This window comes from Prionailurus viverrinus, chromosome D1, assembly GCF_022837055.1.
Source record: "Prionailurus viverrinus isolate Anna chromosome D1, UM_Priviv_1.0, whole genome shotgun sequence".
NCBI lineage: Eukaryota > Metazoa > Chordata > Mammalia > Carnivora > Felidae > Prionailurus > Prionailurus viverrinus.
The window spans coordinates 6,921,390-6,945,754 of record NC_062570.1 but is presented as its reverse complement, the minus strand read 5'-3'; the positions used below and the strand labels follow the sequence as shown (position 1 = coordinate 6,945,754).

The following is a 24,365-nucleotide window of genomic DNA, read 5'->3' as shown; positions in this document are numbered from 1 at the left end:
AGCACAACTGTATATAGGGAGCAAAGTAACACCTACATACACAAAAACATCACAACAAATAAAAATGAAAGCAAAAAATAAAGACGCTAAAATGAAATGAGAATGGAATACCTAAAAACAGCATCCCAATTCAAGTATTTCCCTTGTTTGGAATCTGAATGTCGATCTAAATGTTGAACGGTTTCAGGATCCCGGATAAGGCGCTTAAATTTCTCAACTTCTTTCTGAAAATGAAGAACAACATGGTAATGGGTTGCCAATCACACACCTGCTACAAGGAAAGATAAAATTTCAGGAATTTACTACCCTTCGTTCTGTAGCTCTATCGTGTTCCAATTGACGACAGCAAATAAGCAGATCGTTAAGTGCTAGACTCATGGTTCAGAATTTCAGAAAACGTCACTGTAAAAAATACGTACATGCAAAATTATTTTAGACCTTCGGATTGTGGTATTAATACATAGGCAGGTCAAACTACACAACTAGAGATATAATGTGCTCAACATACAGTGGTTTTTCTTAACGTTTCCATGTTCAAGTGAGATTTTCTTAAAATATATCAAAACAGGGGCGCCTGGGTGGTGCAGTCGGTTAAGCGTCCGACTTCAGCCAGGTCACGATCTCACGGTCCGTGAGTTCGAGCCCCGCGTCAGGCTCTGGGCTGATGGCTCAGAGCCTGGAGCCTGTTTCCGATTCTGTGTCTCCCTCTCTCTCTGCCCCTCCCCCGCTCATGCTCTGTCTCTCTCTGTCCCAAAAATAAATAAACGTTGAAAAAAAAATTAAAAAAAAAAATATCAAAACAAAGCTTCAAACATGTAAACTTGTGTGCAGCAGTGGGATAAAAATAGAAAACATGTAATTTATTGTTCTGAGAACTTTTCTTTTTTAATTTTTTTGTTAACGATTTTGTTTATGTTTGAGAGACAGAGACAGGGCGTGAGCAGGGGAGGGGCAGAGAGAGGGAGACATAGAATCGGAAGCAGGATTCAGGATCTGAGCTGTCAGCACAGAAGCCAACATGGGGCTCGAACTCAGGAGCTGCGAGATCATGACCTGAGCTGAAGTCAGACACTTAGCCAAGTGAGCCACCCAGGCGTCCCTGAGACCTTTTCTAGGAGACATGATACTTCTATTTTTTTTCAATATATGAAATTTATTGTCAAATTGGTTTTCATACAACACCCAGTGCTCATCCCAAAAGGTGCCCTCATCAATACCCATCACCCACCCTCCCCTCCCTCCCACCACCCATCAACCCTCAGTTTGTTGTTTTTAAGAGTCTCTTATGCTTTGGCTCTCTCCCACTCTAACCTCTTTTTTTTTTCCTTCCCCCCCCCATGGGTTTCTGTTAAGTTTCTCAGAATCCACATAAGAGTGAAAACATATGATATCTGTCTTTCTCTGTATGGCTTATTTCACTTAACATCACACTCTCCAGTTCCATCCACGTTGCTACAAAGGGCCATATTTCATTCTTTCTCATTGCCACGTAGTACTCCGTTGTGTATATAAACCACAATTTCTTTATCCATTCACCAGTTGATGGACATTTAGGCTCTTTCCATAATTTGGCTATTGTTGAGAGTGCTGCTATAAACATTGGGGTACAAGTGCCTCTATGCATCAGTACTCCTGCATCCCTTGGGTAAATTCCTAGCAGTGCTATTGCTGGGTCATAGGGTAGGTCTATTTTTAATTTTTTGAGGAACCTCCACACTGTTTTCCAGAGTGGCTGCACCAATTTGCATTCCCACCAACAGTGCAAGAGGGTTCCCGTTTCTCCACATCCTCTCCAGCATCTATAGTCTCCTGATTTGTTCATTTTGGCCACTCTGACTGGCGTGAGGTGATATCTCAGTGTGGTTTTGATTTGTATTTCCCTGATAAGGAGCGACGTTGAGCATCTTTTCATGTGCCTGTTGGCCATCTGGATGTCTTCTTTAAAGAAGTGTCTATTCATGTTTTCTGCCCATCTCTTCACTGGGTTATTTGTTTTTTGGGTGTGGAGTTTGGTGAGCTCTTTATAGATTTTGGATACTAGCCCTTTGCCCGATATGTCATTTGCAAATATCTTTTCCCATTCCATTGGTTGCCTTTTAGTTTTGTTGGTTGTTTCCTTTGCTGTGCAGAAGCTTTTTATCTTCATAAGGTCCCAGTAGTTCATTTTTGCTTTTAATTCCCTTGCCTTTGGGGATGTGTCAAGTAAGAAATTGCTATGGCTGAGGTCAGAGAGGTCTTTTCCTGCTTTCTCCTCTAGGGTTTTGATGGTTTCCTGTCTCACATTCAGGTCCTTTAACCATTTTGAGTTTATTTTTGTGAATGGTGTGAGAAAGTGGTCTAGTTTCAATCTTCTGCCTGTTGCTGTCCAGTTCTCCCAGAACCATTTGTTAAAGAGACTGTCTTTTTTCCATTGGATGTTCCTTCCTGCTTTGTCAAAGATGAGTTGGCCATACGTTTGTGGGTCTAGTTCTGGGGTTTCTACTCTATTCCATTGGTCTGTGTGTCTGTTTTTGTGCCCATACCATGCTGTCTTGCTGATTAAAGCTTTGTAGTAGAGGCTAAAGTCTGGGATTGTGATGCCTCCTGCTTTGGTCTTCTTCAAAATTACTTTGGCTATTCCGGGACTTTTGCGGTTCTATATGAATTTTAGGATTGCTTGTTCTAGTTTCAAGAAGAATGCTGGTGCAATTTTGAGTGGGATTGCATTGAATGTGTAGATAGCTTTGGGTAGTATTGACATTTTGACAATATTTATTCTTCCAATCCATGAGCACGGAATGTTTTTCCATTTCTTTATATCTTCTTCAATTTCCTTCATAAGCGTTCTATAGTTTTCAGCATACAGATCTTTTACATCTTTGGTTAGATTTATCCCTAGGTATTTTATGCTTCTTGGTGCAATTGTGAATGGGATCAGTTTCTTTATTTGTCTTTCTGTTGCTTCATTATTAGAGTATAAGAATGCAACTGATTTCTATACATTGACTTTGTATCCTGCAACTTTGCTAAATTCATGTATCAGTTCTAGCAGACTTTTGGTGGAGTCTATCGGATTTTCCATGTATATGATATTTCTATTAAAACGTAAAAGATAAACAGAAGACAGACAGGTCAAGAACAAGGAAAAGGGCACCCAAGGATTTAGCACTTTAACAGCAGCACTCTTTCTTATATGTAGCGATGTGTCATTTGTTGAGCCAAAAGTTTAATTTGCTGTGCTCTGGAATTGATAGCTAGGAGGTTATCAGAGCTGGCAAACCTTGCCTAGCACTTAAGTCTCAACTGGCTGATGGTTCTCATTTAAAAAAAAAATTGTTTTTAACGTTTATTTATTTTTGAGAGAGAGACAGAGCATGAGTGGGGTTGGGGCAGAGAGAGAGGGAGACACATAATCTCAAGTAGGCTCCAGGCTCTGAGCTGTCAGCACAGAGCCTGATGTGGGGCTTGAACTCACAGACAGTGAGATCATGACCTGAGCTGAAGTCAGATGCTTAGCTGTGCTGACAGCTCAGAGCCTGGAGCTTGATTTGGATTCTGTGTCTCCCTCTCTCTCTGCCCCTCCCCTGCTCATGCTCTGTCTCTGTCTGTCTCTCAAAAATAAATAAATGTTAAAAAAAATTTAAAAAAAAATACTACAGAGATATCCCTTGCAAAAGTCAAAAATCAACTACATCTTACTGGGCTTGAATGCCATTGCTGTAGCTCTCCTCTTAGGTTTTTGAACATAATCAAGCCTACCTCTGATAACCTTTAAAAGAACTCATATAAGAAAAGCATTTCGTGTCATTAATTTTGAGTCACTTTACAAAGAAGCTTCATTTTTGTTAGACTATAAATATTTACAAAGAAAATATGTACTTTTTTGTGTGTATTACCTATCTCAAGAGGCAAGGGGGGGGGTGTCCTTTACCCATGCATTCACATAAATTCTACTCATTCTTTAAAGATCAAGTATGTTTCCCTGCTGCTATTTCACTCACAGGATCTTAAAACCGGAACTGAGAGAACACGTCCAATCTTCGTACAAAGAAATCTCTCCTACAAAATTATTTCAACACTCTTTTAACATCCAGTGAAGGCACACTACCTAATGAGCCTACCTATTTCACTGGTAGAAAAGTCTAAGTCACTTCTTCATTTTTATTCATTGGTTGTTCACTCTTTTATCCCTAGTACAACCTCCTCTACACTGCTGTGGATTACAGGATGTTATTTACTTGACAGTCTTATTTGTTTGGTCGTAAACTTCTCGAGGAAAACAACTATTATTTCCATGTTCATGCTATTTTCATTTCCATTCCTCACAATTTTATCTAGGACTCTTCCCCCTTCTTACTCACTCTTAGCTTAAAACCCTCTTGGAGTGAGTCAATATGGAAAACAAAACTGGGGTTGTAACCAATGAAAACACCTTAGCAATATCCAAAGAACCATAAAGGTAGGCACATTTATTTCTAGATATGCAAAACATGTTGTTTGTAATGTAAAAAAAAAAATCACATGTTTACTGACCACGTGACACTTCCAGGAAGATGTAGCCCTCAAATTTTCTTTTTTAAAGCTGTGATTTTTCTGCTGGCTTCTTTCTATTTTTCTCTCTTCCGTTTCCCAAAAATGGATTACTTTCAAGAAAACACAACAGTTCAATCAGGAAATGTTCAATCACTGATACATGCAACATTTACTGAGCAACTACTGTGTTCGAGGTACTATGTTACAGGTAAGAGACACAAATCCTACCCTTGTGGAGTCAGAAGTGGTGAGGGAGAGTGACGACAAACGAGTACACTGAAAAATCAATGTATAATTCCAAACTGATAAATGACTCAAAGGAAACACAATATACAATAACAATGGAGAAGATCACTTTTGATAAGGTGCCAGGGAACACATCCCAGCAGAGGTTACAACAAAGCCAAGATCTGAACGGGTACCAATCAATGAAACAGCTAGAGGGCCAACATTTCAGCGGAGACTAGTATCACCAAAAGGTCTTAAAATGGAAAAGTGCATGGTATGTTGGAGGAAGTGAAAGAAAACCAAAGAATTACAAAGCAGTCAGCTACAGCAAGAGAGTCAACAGATCAGGTAGAATTTGATTAATACATTCATCCAGAACTATCTACATTCCACTACCAACAAGCAGTTAAACAATACACATTTCCTAAGCAACAACCTCTGAAATGGCAAATCCAATGTCCCTTTTTAGATCTCCATCAAGTTGGTCCCTTTACAGAATTTGACAACGATACCTACACCTCATCTTCCTGCATACAATTCTGCCCTTGGCATGCCATTCTTTCCCGGTGTAATAGTGTGTGGGCTCTGTACTTAGATCATACTGGTTCAAATCCTCGTCCTGCCATTTACAAACTGTATAAGCCTGAGCAAGATAGCTATTTCCTCTAACGTCAGTTCTGTCAACGATAAAATAAAAAACAATACCAAAGGTATTGTAAGGGTGCCTACTTCAAAGGTTTTGTAAGGGTGCATGCGCGTGTTTACCACAGTGCCTGGAACACAGCAAATGCCCAACCGTTGCTACCAATTATCATTATTCCCTTTGTTTCCTTAATCTTTTTTGCTGGTTCTTCTTCCACCCACACCTGCAAGAGGATCTTTGTGTCCTTACATCTCAACCTATGCTCTCCCAGGGTTGAGCATCCATCCCTAAGACCCCACCATGCTGAAAATGCCCACATCTTTCATTCCACGCCAGACCTCACCCTGGAGCTTCAGATACCTTCCACACTTTATGCCTTTACATGCATTTCTCCTTGTCTGCAAGGCACCTACCATACCCCTCCGGGGGCAACTGAACAATTGGAGGTCTTACCACACAACCTCATTTGCTCCTCTGCCGTCACAGTTCTCTCTCAGATTATCCCCCTGAGCTCTAAGGGTCCTTTTACTGTCTGTGCCTAGCGGGGCACACGGGTGGCTCGGTCCTTTGAGCATGGGGCGCTCGATTTCTTTTTAGGTCATGATCCCAGGGTCGTCCGATCCAGCCCAGCGCTGAGCTTGGAGCCGGCTTGAGATCCTCACTCTCCCTCTGCCACTCTTTAAAAAAAAAAAAAAAAAAAAAAAGTCTAAAATTTCTCGGTACCCGGCAAGAACAGCAGCGAACGCTCTTGAGTGCTCACCACAGGCCAGAATAATCACAAGGGAGACTGTACAGCGCGGCTGCAGATGTCAGCCAGAATTCCAGCTCCAGCAAAAGTAATTCCACACTCCGCGCTCCAACGCACGCCAATCTAGTTTAAACCTCAACAGATGCTCGTAGATCAAATCTAATAAAGAAGAGGGGGGGCATGATTAGTCATTTAGTTACAGCTGGTCCATACGGGGACAGAGAAAGGGGACGCGCACGCGGCATTTGGCAGAAGAGTCCCGGCTATTAACTCCGCTAAGTCCGCTACGGGACCGCAGAGAGAGCGGGAGAAAAGTGCAGCGCGGAATAATACCCCTCTAGAGAGCAGCAGGGTAGACCGGCCATCAGGGGGCTGGCACAGAATGGCTTGGACGCCCCTCAAGTACCCCCACGCAGAAGCCGCTGCCTGCTCGCCGCGCACCTACCGCTGCACTCGAACGGCCAGAGTGCAATTTCCCAAAGCGGAGGCGGCGGCTGCAGCCTAAATCCCGCTCCACTCGCCTTTCCCCGCGTCCACAGCGGCTCCAGCCGAGTAGACAGCCACTATTCCCGCTTCCGGTTCAAACGCGGCGTGCCCGCACAGCCTGGGTCTCCGGAGGAAGAAGTCAGAGTGACCCAGAAGCGGGCACGGTCTGCCCATGCGCGACGACCCCCGCACGCTCTCCGCCTCCTGCCCCCGCTCCCCTCAAAACATTCGGCTCGTCTGAGCGAACGCGCCTGCGCGTCGCCCGCCAATGGCATGCGAACTTGAGCTCTCCGCTCGCCCTCCGACTTGGGCTCCGGCGCTTGCATCCCACCTCCTCGCCGCCTTCAGCCCCACCCCTCCTAACGCGAGGACGGAAGTGACGACAGTTCCGACGGGAACGGAGGCGGGTTTCATTTCGGCGCCTTTCTTTCTCCGGCGGAAGCGATTGGCGGACGTGGGGCGAAAGAGGCGGGCCAAATTGCCGCGGGTTCGGTGCCGCCACTGGAACCGGGAGATGCGGCGCAGGAGCTGTCGGTGTGTGGGCTTTCACCTGAGTCTCGTCTCCTATTGCGGTTCCTGCTGCGGCTTCGGTCATGCTGTTACCTTCGGACATTGCGCGGCTGGTTCTGGGTGAGTGCAGGCGCGGCAGGGACAGTTAGTGGGCCAGGCAGAGCAGGACGGAACGACCTTTGGGGCCAGAGGTTCTCCCGGGGCGGGGAGGCTCTGGGGCTTTGCCTCCGCGTTTGCAAGTTCTGACCGGCGGCCGTTCTCCCCCAGCCGGGCTCTCAGACCGCTTAAGCCTCTTTGTGTGGATGCTGCGCTCCCCGGAGGCTGCGTGGCGAGGGGAGGGCCCAGGAGAAGCCCGGGCGGAACACCTGAGGCCTGGATTCGGAGGGGGAGCCGGGCCTGCAAGCTTCGTTGGGACCCCTGCAAGGAGCCTTGTGGACGAGACGGACGGACCCACGTTCTAATTAGGAAAAATGAGGACGTCCCTGAGCCACCCGGTCGTGCAGAAAGACCTTCCCGACGCCCTATTCGTCCCTCGCCCTTAGAACTACGAATGTGGGGCGAACGGGGGTGATCTTGCCTCCCCATCCCTCACCCTCCCTCCCCGCAGTTAGTCGTCCGGCACCGAGGTCTGAAATGCCAGCTGCATGTTCTAAAACAGGACGGGCGAGCAATTTCGCAGAGGAAATGCCTTCCAGTTGAACGTTTTCTAGCTCTGATGGTTAGTGTTTTCCTCCATTTGAGGACGGTCGGTTCAGCGGGCCTGTTGTCAGGACGTATTGTTTCTGTGGGAAACGGGTTTTGTTGTTGTTTGTTCCCAAAAGAATGGAGAGGGTCGTGCTGCTGAGCACCAGATCTGTAGGAAGCTCAAACCCTCAGATCCCGAGCCAGTGGTTTGCAGACCTCATACGCGACACCCCTGAAAGTAAATGGTAAACATCTGTGATGAAATTTCCCGTCGTGTCCACAGTAGTTGCTATTGTTACCTTATTGTTAGAAAATCCCATTAGTCTTACTTTTTTAAATACTCAGCCCTGCCCAGAAAAACAGGTCTTCGTGCACGGGGCTTTTGATGAGCACGTTTTGCAGGAAACAGGAGAGACTTAACGGTTCCACGGCCCGTTTTTGGAGAAACTAGTGACATAAGCTTAAACTAGTATTTTTGCTAATGTTTGGTTACTGTTTTGTCCACTTTATGAGAACTTATCAGTAGTTAGCCTCCATCTCTATCTGTGAGAAAAAGCTGGCTATCTTGTAATTGTTAGTTACATTTATGAGGTTTATGGTAAACCTCATAACCTGAAGTAGACTTTCACGGTGTTGAAGATAATATTGACATACTTTGTTTTTTCTTGAAGGTGTATCATTTGGTTATGAATTTTTGAGTTTTGGCAATTTGGTTAATGCACCGGATTTTATGTAACTATAGAAGTCCTTAACAGGGTTTCTCACCTTGTTCGATATTGACTTTTGGCGCCAGGTAATTATTTATTATGGGGAGCTGTCCTGTGCATTGTGAGATGTTTAGATACCTGGCATGTATGGATAGATGCCAGTAAGACCTCAGTCCCAACCCCACCCACTTATGACATTTAACAAATGTCTCTAAATATTGCCAGTATGTTCCCTGGAGGGCAAAATCACCCCCAGCTAAAAACAACCGGTCTGAAAGCAATATGATTTTCTAACTGGAATAATTCACACCTACTTGTGTTCTCCACAAGCCATCTGCTCTGCTTGACTTCCTAGTTTTTTTAATGGATAAAAACTCCAAATTAATTGTTTCTTTTCCTAAAATTCTTTGTCATTCACATTCCAATTTAATTGCCGCCAGTCCTACTTAATATGCCCGCCCCCCTTGCCTTCTTTTGGACCTCTTTCGTGGCTTCTCAAATAGTCTTGCTATTGATATTTACTATTGAGCAAGTCTGCCTAAAGCATTTACATTACACCTCCTATTCTAAAAGTTGAAAAACGTATGCACTTACCAAAATTTAATGTTGGGCAAAAGAGTGTAGTGTAATACAAAAGAAAAGAAAGTCTCCCCACCCACACCCATTCGTACTCTTCTCACTTAGTATTATGTATCTTGAAGTTATGTTAGCACCTGGTGATCCATAATTACAAAGCATAGAAGCCTAAAATAGTAATAGTTTCATTATTTCCTCATGATTCTTCTTTCAGTACAAAGCACCTTTTTCAGCAGCTCCCTTTTTGTTGGTTCCTTTTATTCATAATGTTCTTTAAGCAAATCTTTGCTTAGTATCGGACACTGTGCTAAATGCTAAGAATAGACAAGTTCTCCCTTTAGAGTTCACATAATTAGGGTTGTGGTTTTTTTCTTTTACCCTTACGCATGTGCCCCTCCTGCCCCCCAAATACTTTTCCTAGACCCCACCTGATGTTCCATCTAATGCCGTATTTACTTATGTTTATGAAATGTACATAATATAAATATATACAACACTTGAGCCATTTTTAAGTGTATGGTTTTGTGGCATTGAGTACATTTACATTGTTCTGTAACCATCACCATCATCGACCTGTAGTTTTTCATATTCCCAAATTGAAAGTTGCCTTTCTGTCCTTGGTATTTTTGATCAGAGATTAATAAGACCAGCTTCGAGGGTTCTTGGAAGCCCCCCGAAACTGTCTGTAAAGATTTATGTACAGTTGGGCACTTTTATGGGTATAGGATCCAGAACTGTTTTTGGATTTGTCAATAGGTTTGTTCCTTTCTATATGATTGAGAGTCCGTTCAGGAAAACTTAAAACGAATGTGAGTATTTAAAGGGAAGGGATTTAATGAGAGAATTGGTTACACTGGTGATAGAAGAACTAAGAAGACAAGCAGCTTATGTGAACAGACTCAGAGTAGCCTCAGCAGGAAGCCACTATGATAATCAGGAGGACAAGGAGAGATGAAGCAATCCAGAGGCTGGGTTCTCTCTGGGGAAGATGGAAGGTAGACTTGTCTGGTGAGGGGAGCAGTTGTCACAGAGGATATTCTGCCAAGGTAAAGAAGAAGTGAGAGAAAACAATATGGCTTCTTCCAGTTGCCCTCCAGTCCCCCACCAGTGCTTCGCATTGTTTGGATGCAGCTAGAAGCCAGCTGACCTGGAGCCTAGGAAACATTGCGTGGGGTCAGGTTTCCTATCTTTCGAAGCAGAGAAAGAGGAAGAAGAGATTGAAAGCAAACAGAACCAGAATTGACACACTCCTGGAAGGTCAAGAGCCACTGATCCTATTCACCTGTATATAGCTAAGACATTATAAATACTTGATAAATATTTACAAACGTGCAACTGTGATCGTAACAGTCCTTTTTGCCTACTGATGTCATTTACCCATGTTTTCTGTTTTTATTCAGATTGTGTTTATTCATATTATTCATAATAATGTCATTGCTGACATTTACAGCTTTTTATGATCCTTACTCATTCTGTCTTTTCAGTTGTATCTCCAGCTGTTCTCTTTCATATACGTTGTGCTTCCTCCAGATTGGGCATGTTCTCCATACATGCTTTTCATCAGCTTTGTTGGGGATTCCCCAACCGTCCTTTGAGACTCAACATCTTTGTGATAGTCATAATTTTCCCCAAATCTAGTAATACTTTCTCTAGCCCCATCCCCTCAGGAAGTAACTCCTATTGTGTTACTACCTTTTCTTTGTATTACAGTTACTTGCATATGTATCTTTTGGGTCCTTTTAGATAACTTATTTATAGACAGAAACTTGTTATTTGTGAATCTAGTTACATTAGTAAGTTAAGTCTTCCCAAGAATCACTTTTTTTTTAAATTTTTTTTTATTAGTTTTCTTTATTTTTGAGAGGCAGAGAAAGAGAGCGTGTGAGTGGGGGAGGGGCAGAGAGAGAAGGAGGCACAGAATCTGAAGCAGGCTCCAGGCTCTGAGCTGTCAGCACAGAGCCCAATGCGGGGCCTGAACCCATGGACCGTAAGATCATGACCTGAGCTGAAGTCGGATGGTCAACCGACTGAGCCACCCAGGCGTCCCAGAATCACTTACATATTTAAAATATCATTAATCATTAAATAATTGGATAATTTCTGGAAAAGTATTATATGTCGGAGATTGGGGCACCTGGGTGGTTCAGTCAGTTAAGCTCAGGTTGGGCTCAGGTCACGATCTCGTGGTTGGTGAGTTCGAGCCCTGTGACGGGCTCTGACAGCTCAGAGCCAGGAGCCTGCTTTAGATTCTGTGTTTCCCTCTCTGCCCCTCCCCCGCTTGCATTCTGTCTCTCCCTGTCAGAAATAAAACAGTTTCTTAAAAAAATGTGAAGGAGTTATTTTCAAGTCGGGGGTTTTGAGATCTCTTGCTTTCTTCATGAGGCACCTCTCTTTCTTTCTCCATAAATAGAATGAAAGAAGATCGACTCTTGCCATGAGTCTAAAATTTTAATACTCTAGGTATAATTAGGATTTTATCTTTCCTTCTCTTTTCTAGTTATATTTCCCGTTTGGTCTGTTTTGTTACTCATTACTCCCTCCACTGAAAAGCAGGCTGAAGACAGTATTATATTAAGAAAAAAGGAAACTCAGGCATGCTTTCTTACCTTTTGTACATCTTTGAAAATAAGTTTACATAAAAGCTGTCTTTAGAAGTAAAAAATAATCACTAATGTTAATTAAAGAGTAATTATATGTATTATAATAAGATCTTTGACCCCTATTTTGTATTTTCATTGTAAATTTTGACATTTGGAATAATTTATACCTAAAACTTACACTATTTTTTTTTTTACAATTTTTTATTAAATGAAAAAAATTTTTTTTAAGTTTTTTTTAATGTTTTATTTATTTTTGAGACAGAGAGAGACAGAGCATGAACGGGGGAGGGGCAGAGAGAGAGAGAGACACAGAATCGGAAACAGGCTCCAGGCTCTGAGCCATCAGCCCAGAGCCCGACGCGGGGCTCGAACTCACGGACCACGAGATCGTGACCTGAGCTGAAGTCGGACGTTTAACCGACTGAGCCACCCAGGCGCCCCTAAATGAAAATTTTACATACAGTGGAAATCACTCAATCTCAGTTCTGTGAGTTTTTGTTTTATTTAATTTTTTTAATTTACATCCAAATTAGCATCTGGTGCAACAATGATTTCAGGAGTAGGTTCCTCAGTGCCCCTTACCCATTTAGCCCATCCCCCCCCCCATAACCCCTCCAGTAACCCTCTGTTTGTTCTCCATTTTTATGAGTCTCTCATGCTTTGTCCCCCTCCCTGTTTTTATATTTTTGTTTTCCTTCCCTTATGCTCATCTGTTTTGTCTCTTTAAGTCCTCATATGAGTGAAGTCGTATGATTTTTGTCTTTCTCTGACTTAATTTCACTTAGCATAATACCCTCCAGTTCCATCCACGTAGTTGCAAATGGCAAGATTTCATTCTTTTTGATTGCCGAGTACTACTCCAATGTATATATATATATATATATGTACACACCACATCTTCCTTATCCATTCATCCATCGATGGTCATTTGGGCTCTTTCCATACTTTGGCTATTGTTGATAGTGCTGCTATAAACTTAGGGGTGCACGTGTCCCTTCGAAAGAGTACATCTGTATCCCTTGGATAAATGCCTAGTAGTGCAACTGCTGGGTCATAGGGTAGTTCTATTTTTAGTTTTTTGAGGAACCTCCATACTGTTTTCCAGAGTGGCTGCACCAGCTTGCATTCCCAGCTTCTATTATTCTAATAGAATTGGTCACGATCTAGTACTTAATGATGATAAGTAAGCTTTTAGTAAGCAAATAACTGGTTATATATATATATGTATGTGCGTGTGTATATGTATGTGTGTATATATACGTCTGCGTGTGTGTGTGTGTGTATATATATGTATAAGCTTTGAAGTAGTCAAAACTGTGAAGTAGGCACTTAATACAATTACCACATTGTTTTGGAAGTCTTAAGACAAAAGTAAAGCAAAATACATCAAGTCTAATCTAAAGTGTCCAATCTGGATCGCCCAAAGTTGGGCATGTTTTTTGTTTTGTTTTTAAAGAATTGGTGTGTTTTTTTCTTAAGATTTTATTTTTAAGTAATCTCTACACCCAACATGTCACTCAACAACACGAGATCAAGGATTGCATATTGCGGTGGCGGAGCCAGCCAGGCGCCCCTGAAGAATCCTTTTACTTCATCTGAAGCAGTCATCAACCCAGATGGTATTCTGATTCCAGTGTCCAAATCACATCAGTCTAGAATAATTGACCCCACCTTCAGGACCACTCAGAATCTGGATTTTAGGATGCTGTGGGTATTTGGGTTTTTTCCTAACTATGTAACCTGATACAGATCTTGGAAAAACCATTTAATGTCATCTGTGCCCAGTTTCTTCTTCAGATTGAGGAAGCCCAACGTCCATCTCAGGTCTAAATTCTGTGATTCCTGGATAAAGAAATCTGCAGGCAGGAGGCTCTCGTCAGTGTCTCTGGGAGGGTTCCTAGTGCCCTGCAGCCCAGCAGCAGAATGAAGCTCACTTACTGAAGGGCCACCTCATGACTTAATGGGCTTTGATGTGGGCAGCTATGTTTTAATTTTCTCTGAGAGTACATTCCCTGGGGTAAACTGTGCTTTGCAGTGGAATAATGGCCATGTCAGATATTTGGATTGCTAGAGAGTATCTCATTTAGAAGTCAGTTTCAAATCACATTCCTCTGGTAGTTTTTCTATCAAAACAAAATAAAAGCTCCCAAACGAATATTTATCTCGGAGTTTAAATCTGTTGGAATGATAAAAGGATCTAAGAGTTAAGCATCTGTAAAATATTTGAAGCTGGGTGAAATCGCAAATACTAATTCTAATAATCTCTGTTAAATTTGAGTAGAAGCCAAAGGTACTAACAGAATCCCTGGGAACACTTTCAATATAAACTGTTAATCCTATGGTCATGACTAATAACTCGAATTATAAGAGTTGAGGAAAGGCATAAATTGTCTGTACAAGCACAAAATCAGCCCTACACATGAGAAAATGGGTCATGTGGAGGATGCTGAAAAGTCTCTTGTCCCTCTCTGGTAAACTGATGATAATGCTACAAGATGGAAACCAGGCTATAAAATAAAGTAAGCCATTCTGCCTGAATTTTCAGGATTAGGTACCCATACTCCTGCACACATGCATCATAGCTTTAAACATCACTAGTTTTCTCTGATTAGGGGCCAGACATATTAAATATTTTTTTTACATCTTTTTTAATGGACTTTTTAAAAATTTGTTTTGAGAGGGAGTGTGTGTGTGTGTGAGTGAGTGAGTGAGCTAGCGAGCGAGTGGGGGAGTGGCAGAGAGAGAGAGAGAGAGGGAGAGTGAGAATCCCAAGCAGGCTCAGCACTGTCAGTACCAAGCCCAGTACAAGGCTCAATCTTAAAACCTGAGCCAGTATCAAGAGTTGCACACTTAACTGACTGAGCCACCCAGACACCCCATATTTTATTATCTTATTTGATCTTCTCAAGGGCCCAGAAAAGTAGCAACTGCTTGCTCTATGATACATTGGTGGAAAGCGAGGTCCCAAGAGGATATATGTGTGCTATAAACTGCTTTTCTTTTAAATGCCAGAAAACACTGAAAGACCATCCTTTATCATAGATTTTTATTCATTTGTTCATTTAGCTATCCATTTATTCAGGAACTCGTTCAATTTTTAATTTTTTTTTTTCAACGTTTTTTATTTATTTTTGGACAGAGAGAGACAGAGCATGAACGGGGGAGGGGCAGAGAGAGAGGGAGACACAGAATCAGAAACAGGCTCCAGGCTCTGAGCCATCAGCCCAGAGCCTGACGCGGGGCTCGAACTCACGGACCGTGAGATCATGACCTGAGCTGAAGTCGGACACTTAACCGACTGCACCACCCAGGCGCCCCAATTTTTAACAAACCCTACTCCAAAGAAAGCTTCCTGAAAATCCAGCCTATCCGTCTTTTTTGCTGTATTTTATTGTATATGTGTATGCTACATATACAATATGTATTGTGTATGTGTAAACAATATATGTATTATTAATGTATATGCTGTGTTCACCAGTTGATGCATATTTGAGTTTTATAAAGCTTATACAAACTTAAAAAATGTTTATAACCTTGCTTACAAGTTTGTGTGTGGACATAAGTTTCATTTCATTTGAGTAAATACCAAAAAGTAGTTGCTAAATTGAGTTTACTATCTCACTATTTGTTTTCTGTTTGTCTCATTTGTTTCCAACCAAAAATGTGCCATTTTTTCCTACATTCTTATGGGTTATTTTTAGTATTCCATTTTGTCTACACTACTAGCTTATTAACTTTAGCTGTTTGTTTTCATTTTTAAAAAGTAAAGCAGAACACATTAAATCTAATCTAAAGTGGGAACTCTAGATTGCCTAAACTTGGACATGTTTCTAAGAGCCAAATATCTTAGATATTTTAAGATGCATTGTAATTTTTGAACGTTTTTTATAGAAGTAACTTAGTCTTTTAACAAAGCCTTTTCTGAAGTGTATACTGAAGTGTAATGTCTTATGATAAGCCATAAACTGTCTGATCTGTAACCATTCCTTGGCCAGCATATGCTACCACAAGTGACCATATTATTCTGAGAAAGGTTACTTCTGTTACTACATTGTGTTTAGGGAGGTATTTCTCAACCTTACTTCATTATCATACCCTTAAGGAGTATTTTTAGACTCCCCCCCCCCATTTCCAAATATTTTAATGTCACAAGTACACTATTTACATATTGTATGTATATCTGTGACTTATGCATAAAAACAGTGGTATTTTCTTTGTTCCCTTGCTGCCTCTGTACCAATTTTCATCCCCTTAAGGCTATGTTGTTCTTTTGAGAATGTTTGGTCTGCAGAAAAGCAAATCCACTTTAAGGAATTAGATTTCACACCACCACCTGTTAGAAGTCTCAAGTGGTTATGAATACATCTGGGTGATTAGAAGTTTTGAAACTCTCCCATGGAAAGAAATTGTTTATCTTCAGTTTAAATTCTGAAGCATATAAAAAGCTCCACCTGCCCTGATTCCAGAGTGACTCCAGTGGTTCTTAACATATTTTAAACTTCTGTATTCATGAAATCCTAGTAGCAGCTGACTTACTACAAATAATGTAACTCAAAAAGCAAACCTTCATAAAAATGATAACTTCTCAGCTGGCTGTAGAATTATAACGGTTTATATTTGAGCTCTTTATTTGTAAAAAATAAAAAAGGAAAAAATAGCCATTTATCCTTGATCTGCTTTCCTATTTGAGGTGATTTCACATCTTCAGTGATAGAGATATTGAAGTAGTAATATATGAGATAAAAGGTTTCTTCTGTTTCTAAATGTCCTCCCATACTCCAAAGGACATATCTTTGGGGTTTTTATTGGTATATTTATTTGTTTCTTCCTGTAGCATTAGTTAACAAAAGGTTGGAAAACTGTGGTGAGTTGGTTCCCAGATCCCAATTAGGCCATTTCCTAAAATGGGATGACAGTTTTCTGGCTCTTTCCTTTTATAACCTTCATATATAATGACTTCATAAGCACTCTTGCTACTTTTTTGACTTGGAGGGCCTGGTTAAGGACACAGTTCCAGGTGAGAAGAGTAGAACCTTATAATTTTAAAGTTGGAAGAGATCTAAATAATTGCATTGGTAGTTAAATACTTGAGTACTGTACTAGCACTGAGATGTATCAGATACTACAAAAGTATCTGATAAGAGGAGTATAATACATGCCAAAAAAGAGTCTCTGAGTAAGTGGTAGTTACCCTAGACCTGAAAAATGAGTTGGAATTAGCTAGACTAAGAAAGGATAAGCTGCCCAAGCAACAGGAATGACATTTACAATGGCCTTGATATCAGAACATTCATGAATTTGCACAATTGAGAGACCAGTTAGTCTGAGAGAGATGGAATGACACAAGTCTCAAGAAGAAATTGGGATGGAAAACAAGTAGAACTTCATATAACATATTAAGAATTAAGGATTACATTTTTACTTTGAGTTTCATGTACCACAACATGTAGAATTCAGTGGTTTTCAGTATATTCACAATGTTGTGCAACCATCATCACTATGTTAATTCCAGAATGTTTCTGTCATCCCAGAAAGAAACCCCAAACCCATTAACAGTCACTCCCACTTGCCCCATCCCCCCCATCCTCTAGCAACCACCAATTTCCTTTTGTCTCTGTGGATTTGCCTATTCTGGACATTTTATATAAATGGAATTATAGTAAAACCTTGGTTTGTTGAGCAGAATTCATTTCGGAAACATGCTTGTAATCCAAAGCACTTGTATTTCAAAGTGAATTTCGAGAATCATTGACTCAGTTGTGATCACGTGACATTCATTGTCATGCACTACTAGTATTGTGAGACATCACTGGTTTATCAAGTTAAAGTTTTGTATTAGAAATGTTCACTGCTCTTACAGAACACTTGCAGAACAAGTTATCCAAGGTTTTACTGCATACAACGTGTGAGCTTACTGCTGCAGTCCAAGGTTTTACCGTATACGATACGTGATCTTTTGTATCTGACTTCTAGAATGTAATGTTTTCAGGATTCATCCATGTTGCAGCAAGTGGAAGTAGTACTTTGCATGGCTGAATACTGTTCCATTGTATGGATATTCCACATTTTGTCCATTCACTGATGGACATTTAAGTTGTTTCCACTTTTTGGATATTAAGAAAAATGCTGTGAGCACTCATGTACAAGTTTTGTTTGGACATACTGTTTCAGCTCTCTTACATATATACCTTAGTAGAATCACTTGGTCATTTGGTAATTCTATGTTTAATATTTCTGAGAACTTCACAAGGAATTTTCTAACGATTTTGTACTACTTTAAGTTCCTACCAGCAGTGTATGAGATTTCCAGTTTCATCACATCTTTGCCAATATTCACGACTGTCTTAATTCTGGCTATCCTAGTGGTATGAATTGGTGTATCCCATTGTAGTTTTGGTTTTAAATTTTCCTAATTACTAATGAAGTTGAGCCTCTTCTCAGGTGCTTAATGGTTTGTTCTTTATAAATTCTGGATTGTGGTTCCTTATCAGGTAGATGAGTTGCACATATTTTCTTCCGTTTCATCCATTGTCTTTTCATTGAAAGCACAAATTGTTTTTAATTTTGGTGAAATTCATTTCATCTAATTTTTTCTTTGGTTGCTTGTTCTTTAAATGTCATAACTAAGAAACCATTACCTGATCTGATGTCAGAAATATTTACACCTCTGTTTTGTTCTAAGACTTTTATGGATTTTGCTCTTAAACTTACATCTTTGATCTATTTTTAGTTAATTTTTATATTTGGCATGAGGCATGAGGATCCAACTTCATTCTTTTGCATGTGGGTACCCAGTTCTCCCAGCATCAGTTGTTGAAAAGACTATTTCCCCCATTGAGTTGACTTGGCGCTGTTTCTGAAAATCAGTTGACCATAAATGTCTGGATTGTGAATTCTGTCCCATTGATCTATGTGTCTATCCTTATGCCTGTAACATATTAGCTTGATTACTATTACATAGTAGTATATTTTGAAATGGGTGTTTCTCCACCAGCTATTTCATCTTGAAGATTGTTTTAACTACTCTGTGTCCCTTGTATTATGGATGTTAGGATCAGTTTGTGAATTTCTGCACAAAAGACAACTAAAATTTTGATAGAGATTATGTTGAGTCTGAGAGTATTGACATCTCAATAATATTAACTCTTCTAATCCATTAACAAGGTATATCTATCCAGTTGTTTAGTCTTTAATATCTTTGAGTGGTATTTTAGTTTTTAGTATAATTTCCTTCTTTTGCTAAACTTATTCCTGTTTTATTCTTTTTGATGCTGTTGTAAATGAAACTTTTTTTAATTTCATTTTTGAAATTCATTGCTCATTGCAAGTATATAGAAATGCAGTTAAATTTTGCATATTCATCATGTATTCTGCAGCCTTACTGAAGTCATTTATTGACTTTAATAGTTTTTCTGTGTACATGCATTCCTTAAATTTTCTTATTTAAGACATCATATCATCTGCGAATGGGGATATTTGATTTTTTTCCTTTCTAATCTGGATGCTTTTTATTTTATTTTCTTTCCTAATTGCCCAAGCTAGAACCTCTAGTACAGTGTTGCATTGAAATGGCAAGAGCAGGCATCATCTTGTCTGTGATCTTATGGGGGAAGCTTTGACTCTTTCACCCTTGAGATGTGATATGTTACCTGTGGGATTTTCATAGATGCCTTTATCAGGTTGAAGAAATTCCCTTATATTCCTAATATTTGCATCATGAAAAGATACTGGAATTTGTCATGGTTTTTCTGCATCTTATGAGATAACATGGTTTTATTCTTTATTAATATATAGGGTAATGGCTACTAGATATTTAATATCGTGTGTTACATGGATTTATTTTTGTTTTATTGAACTGGTCTTGCATTTCTGGCACAACTGTACTTTGTCATGGTGTATAATCATTTTTAAATGTGACTGAATTTATTTTGTTGGTATTATGTTGAGAATTATTACATCTACTTTTTCATGGGGGATATTGGTGTGTAGTTTTCTTGTGATGTTATTGTCTGGTTTTATTATCAGATTATTACCACCACTAGCAACTGAATTGGCAAATCTCTCTTTTATTTATTTATTACTTTTTTTAAAAGAGTTGGTGAAATTTTTTTAGTGTTTGATAGAATTCACCAGTGAGGCCATTTGATCGTAGGTTTTTCTTTGTGAAAAGATTCTTTATTACAGTTAAATCTCTTTACTTGTTTTAAGTCTGTTCAGATTTTCTCTTCTTTCTTGAGTCCATTTAATGTCTCTGTAAGAAATATCTGTTTTACCTGGGCTCTCTAAATTGTTCATAGTACATAGAACTATTCATAGTATCCCTTTATAATCCAGTTTATTTCTGTAACTTAATAGTAATGTCCCCCCTTTTCATTTCTGAATATAGGAATTTAAGTCTTCTTTATCAGTCTCATTACAGATTTGTTGGTTTTTGTTAGTCTTTTCAGAGAATCAACTTTTAGTTTCATAGATTTGTCTCTTTTGTTATTCTCTGTTTCATTTTTTTTTTCTACTCTATTTTCTTTCTTCTGCTTTCTTTTGGGTTTAGTTTGCTCTTCTTCTAGTTTATAAAATGGAAGGATAGGGTATTGGTTTGAGATATTTTATCTTTTTTTTAAGTTTTTATTTATTTATTTTGAAAAGAGTACATGCAGGAGGGGCAGAGGGAGGGAGGGAGAGAGAAAATCCCAAGCAGGCTCCAGACTGTCAGCACAGAGCCTGACACAGGGCTCAAACCCATGAAACATGGGACCATGACCCAAGCCAAAATCAGGAGTCAGTTGCTCAACTGATTGAGCCACCCATGCACCCCCAGGATTTTATCTTTTAAATACAGGTATTTACTGGGACGCCTGTGTTGTTGAGTTAACCCAGCGTCTGACTCTTGATGTAAGCTCAAGTCTTGATCTCAGAGTCATGAGTTCAATCCCTGCATTGGGCCCTGAGCTGGACGTGAAGCCTGCTTTGAAAAAAAAACAAAAAACAGGTATTTAAAGCTATAAATATGCCACTAAGCACTGCTGTAGTTGTATCCTGTTTTAGCATGTTGCATTTTTGTTTTTGTTTATCTCAAAATACTGTCTCGTTTTGTTTTCTTCTTTGATGCTTTGATTATTTAAGAGAGTGTTGTTTAATTTCTGAGTATTTGTGGGGCGCCTGGTTGACTCAGTCGTTTGAGCGTCTGACTTCACCTCAGGTGATCGCAGGGTTCGTGGGTTCAAGCCCCACGTTCACTCTGTACTGACACTTCAGAGCCTGGAGCCTGCTTTGGATTCTGTGTCTCCCTCCCACCTCCCCCTTTTGCACTCTCTCTTTCTCAAAAATAAATAAACGTTAAAAAACTTTTTAAAAAATTTCTGCATATTTATGAATTTCTTATTATTGATTTCTAATTTCATTCTGTTAGGGTCAGAGAGTATCCTCTATATAATTTCCATCAATTTTTAAATTTATTATATGTCCTAATACATAGTTTATCCTGGAAGATGTTCACATACACCTGAGAAGAATGTATATTCGGCTGTCATTGGGTGTAGTACACTGTAGAAGTTAGGTCTAGTTGGTTTATAGTGTTCAAGTCTTCTGTTTCCTTATTGAACTCTCTAGTTGTCTATTCATTATTGAAAGTGAGACTTTTTTGAAGTGTATAACTTTTATTGAATTGTCTAGTTCTTGTTGCACTTTTGTGAGTATCTCCTTTGTGTTTTGTGTATCTTTTGAATGATTGGATATTTTTTCGCCATCTTTGCCCCTACTAACAATGTTTGTCTTACTTTGTCTGATTCAGTGTAGCCTCTTCAGCTCTTAGTTCCTGTATGAATGGTATATCTTTTTCCATCCTTTTATTGTAATCCATTATTTAAGTGTTTATTTCTAGAAGAGGGAGAGTGAGTGGGTGAGGGGCAGAGAGAGAGAGGGAGACAGGGGATCTGAAGCAGGCTCTGTGCTGACAGCCCAGAGCCCCATGTGGAGCTGGAACTCACAAACTGCGAGATCATGACCTCCTGAGCTGAAGTCAAACACTTAACCGACTGAGCAATCTAGGCGCCCTGAGAGAAGGAATATGAAACAGGCTCCACAGTCAGCATGGAGCCCAACATGGGGCTCAATCCCACAATCCGGGGATCATGACCTGAGCCAAAATCAAGAATCAGATGCCCAACCAAATGAGCCACCCTAGGGGCTCCCCTAGGATTCCCTTTAATATTTCTTATAGAGTGAGTCTGCTAGCAACAGTGCATCTGGGTTTTGTTTTGTTTTGTTAATGTGGAAATATCTTAATTTGTCCAATTTGAAGGAGTTTTGCTGGTCTTGGTTGACTTTTGTTAACATTTTGTATGTGTCATCTCCCTGCCTGTGGTCTCTGTGGTTTCTAATGAGAAAAAAGCCATTAATCCTACTGCGGATTGCTTGTATGTGATGAGCTGTTTCTGATTTCAAGATTCTCTCTTGGTGTTTTGACAGTTTGAATATGCTGTGTCTAGGTGTGGATTTCTTTCACTTGATCCCACTTGGAGTTTATTGACCTTCCTGCATGAATAGATTAACGTGTTTCCAAAAATTTTGGAGGTTCATTATTTGTACATTATTTCTTCAAATAGTCTTTTTGCTTTTTTCTGTGTCTCTTCTCTTGGGACTTTGATAATGTGTGTCTTGGTACAGCTGATGATACCCCACAGCTCCCGGGGATTCTGTTCACTTTTCGCGATCCTATTTGTTTTTGTTCCTTATGCTGGATACAGATCATTTGATCTGTGTTCAGGTTCACTAATTCTTTCATCTGCCTCAAATCTGTTGAGCCCCCCTCTAGAGAATTTCTCATTTTAGTTCTACTTTTCAACTCTAGAATTTCTACTTGGTTTTTATTTTGTTTATGCTTTTTGTAGAATTTCTGTCTTATTTCTGTTTGGTGAAACATTGCTCTCATAATCTTTTTAGTTATGCTCTCATAACTATTTATGAATAGTTTTCTTTAATTCTCTGAACTTATTTAAAATAGCTGACTTTTTAAAAGTTTTAACTGTAGTGTCTTGGTTTCCTTAGGAATGATGTCTGTTGACTACTTTTATTTCCCCTTGCATATGAGGCATACTTTCTTGTTTCTGTGCGTGTTTCATAATTTTTTGTTGAAAATTTGACGTTTTAAATAATACAATGTGACAACTCTTATAATCAGACTCTCTTTGTTACTGCACTTTATTGCTTCAGTAGTGGCTGTGAACTGCTGCCTGAACTAATTCTGTGAGGTCTATAGTCTTTAAATTTATATCCTATGATTGGAGAATGATTTTTTTCATTTTTTAAATTTTGTTTTGTTTTGTTTTTTTGTTTTTAATTTTTTTTTTCAACGTTTATTTATTTTTGGGACAGAGAGAGACAGAGCATGAACGGGGGAGGGGCAGAGAGAGAGGGAGACACAGAATCGGAAACAGGCTCCAGGCTCTGAGCCATCAGCCCAGAGGCCGACGCGGGGCTCGAACTCACGGACCGCGAGATCGTGACCTGGCTGAAGTCGGACGCTTAACCGACTGCACCACCCAGGCGCCCCTAAATTTATTTTTTTTAATGTGTATTTTTTTTTGAGAGAGAGAGAGGGAGAGCCAGAGCTTGAGCAGGGGAGGTCCAGAGACAGCAAGAGACACAGAAATCGAAGCAGGCTTCAGGCTCTGAGCTGTCAGCCCAGAGCCCAAAGTGGGACTCGAACTCACAAGCTGTGAGATCATGACCTGAGCGGAAGTTGGACGCTTAACCGGCTAAGCCTCCTAAGCGCCCCTATCCCCCTGCCTTTTTTTTCATTTTTTAAATGCTTGCTGTCAGTTGGTCTCCCTTTGTTTACCAAGGGGCTGTGTGTATATTCGGCACACTTCAACATTCAGCTAAACCATTGACGACTCTGCCTGAGCTTTCACTTCCTGCTTCCGCAGAGCCTTACCTAGTCAGCCAGAGGCGAGGGCTTGGGGCCTTGTCACGTATATTCTGAGTGTGCACATTGCCCTACAGTTGCACGTGGCCTCCTACTATCTCAGGAATATATCCTAGCTCTTCATAGCCTGCCATGTACTCTTCATGCCCCAGCTTTTTTTTTTTCCTTTTAACTTTTTTGAGTTAGCTTGTTTGTCCTACTCTTCTGTCACAGGCAGCCGTAGTGTTTAGCAATTCGTGCCGGTAGTTTTAAGCAAACATCTTAAAGAAGTTTCTTTGCACTGGGTAAATTCGGATTCATCTCAGAGACAAGCCATGCAACCAGAGTTTTACAGGGAATTTTCACACAGATCACATTATGACAATTTCTGGAAATGAGTCTTTGGAAAAATTCCAGCATCTCCAGCTCCTCCATTGGCTGCTTAGGCTGTTTGTTTTAATTGTGATTGCAGGCTATTGACTTTCAAGTATATATTGCTCAGCTAGGGAGATGATCATGGGAATAGAGCTAGTTTAAGTGCCAAGATGTTCATTATACGTGATGTTCATCTATTTTTCTTAAATGCTCTCAAAACTTTGATTATATTCAGAGTTTTGTGACCTTTTTTTAATAATTTGTGCTAGCGTTCTCATTTCTTTTATGGACGAGAGGATTTTTGGAGGTCCTTATGTTGCCATTCCTACTGAAACTGCTAAGATTTTAGAAATTTAAACTGAGAGATACAGGAAGTGATGGAAGGGCTTTACAC

At 40.2% G+C, this 24,365-nt stretch overlaps 2 protein-coding genes across 17 annotated transcripts in view; one reads left to right on the top strand and one right to left on the bottom strand.

The window, feature by feature from the left end:
* ATM (ATM serine/threonine kinase) overlaps positions 1 to 6,960 on the bottom strand; it is a 132,239-nt gene extending 125,279 nt beyond the window's left edge. For 11 of the 16 annotated variants that reach the window (XR_007156155.1, XR_007156156.1, XR_007156157.1 and 8 more), the window contains exons 1-4: positions 6,577 to 6,960; positions 4,513 to 6,290; positions 307 to 402; positions 112 to 224 (exon numbers count right to left, since the gene is read on the bottom strand). Coding sequence is in view for 11 of the 16 variants with exons in the window: in XM_047877190.1 (XP_047733146.1) it covers positions 112 to 224; positions 307 to 378 (185 nt within the window). In the remaining 5 variants the exon portion in view is untranslated. Of the gene's footprint in view, positions 1 to 111; positions 225 to 306; positions 403 to 4,512; positions 6,291 to 6,572 lie in introns of all 16 variants that reach the window. The other 5 variants (XM_047877192.1, XM_047877191.1, XM_047877194.1 and 2 more) reach the window with 5 other exon arrangements.
* An 80-nt stretch (positions 6,961 to 7,040) lies between these two features.
* LOC125176887 (protein NPAT) overlaps positions 7,041 to 24,365 on the top strand; it is a 52,657-nt gene continuing 35,332 nt past the window's right edge. The window contains exon 1 of the mRNA XM_047878802.1: positions 7,041 to 7,247. Within this exon, the coding sequence (XP_047734758.1) occupies positions 7,211 to 7,247 (37 nt within the window). The 5' untranslated portion in view covers positions 7,041 to 7,210. The remainder of the gene's footprint in view (positions 7,248 to 24,365) is intronic.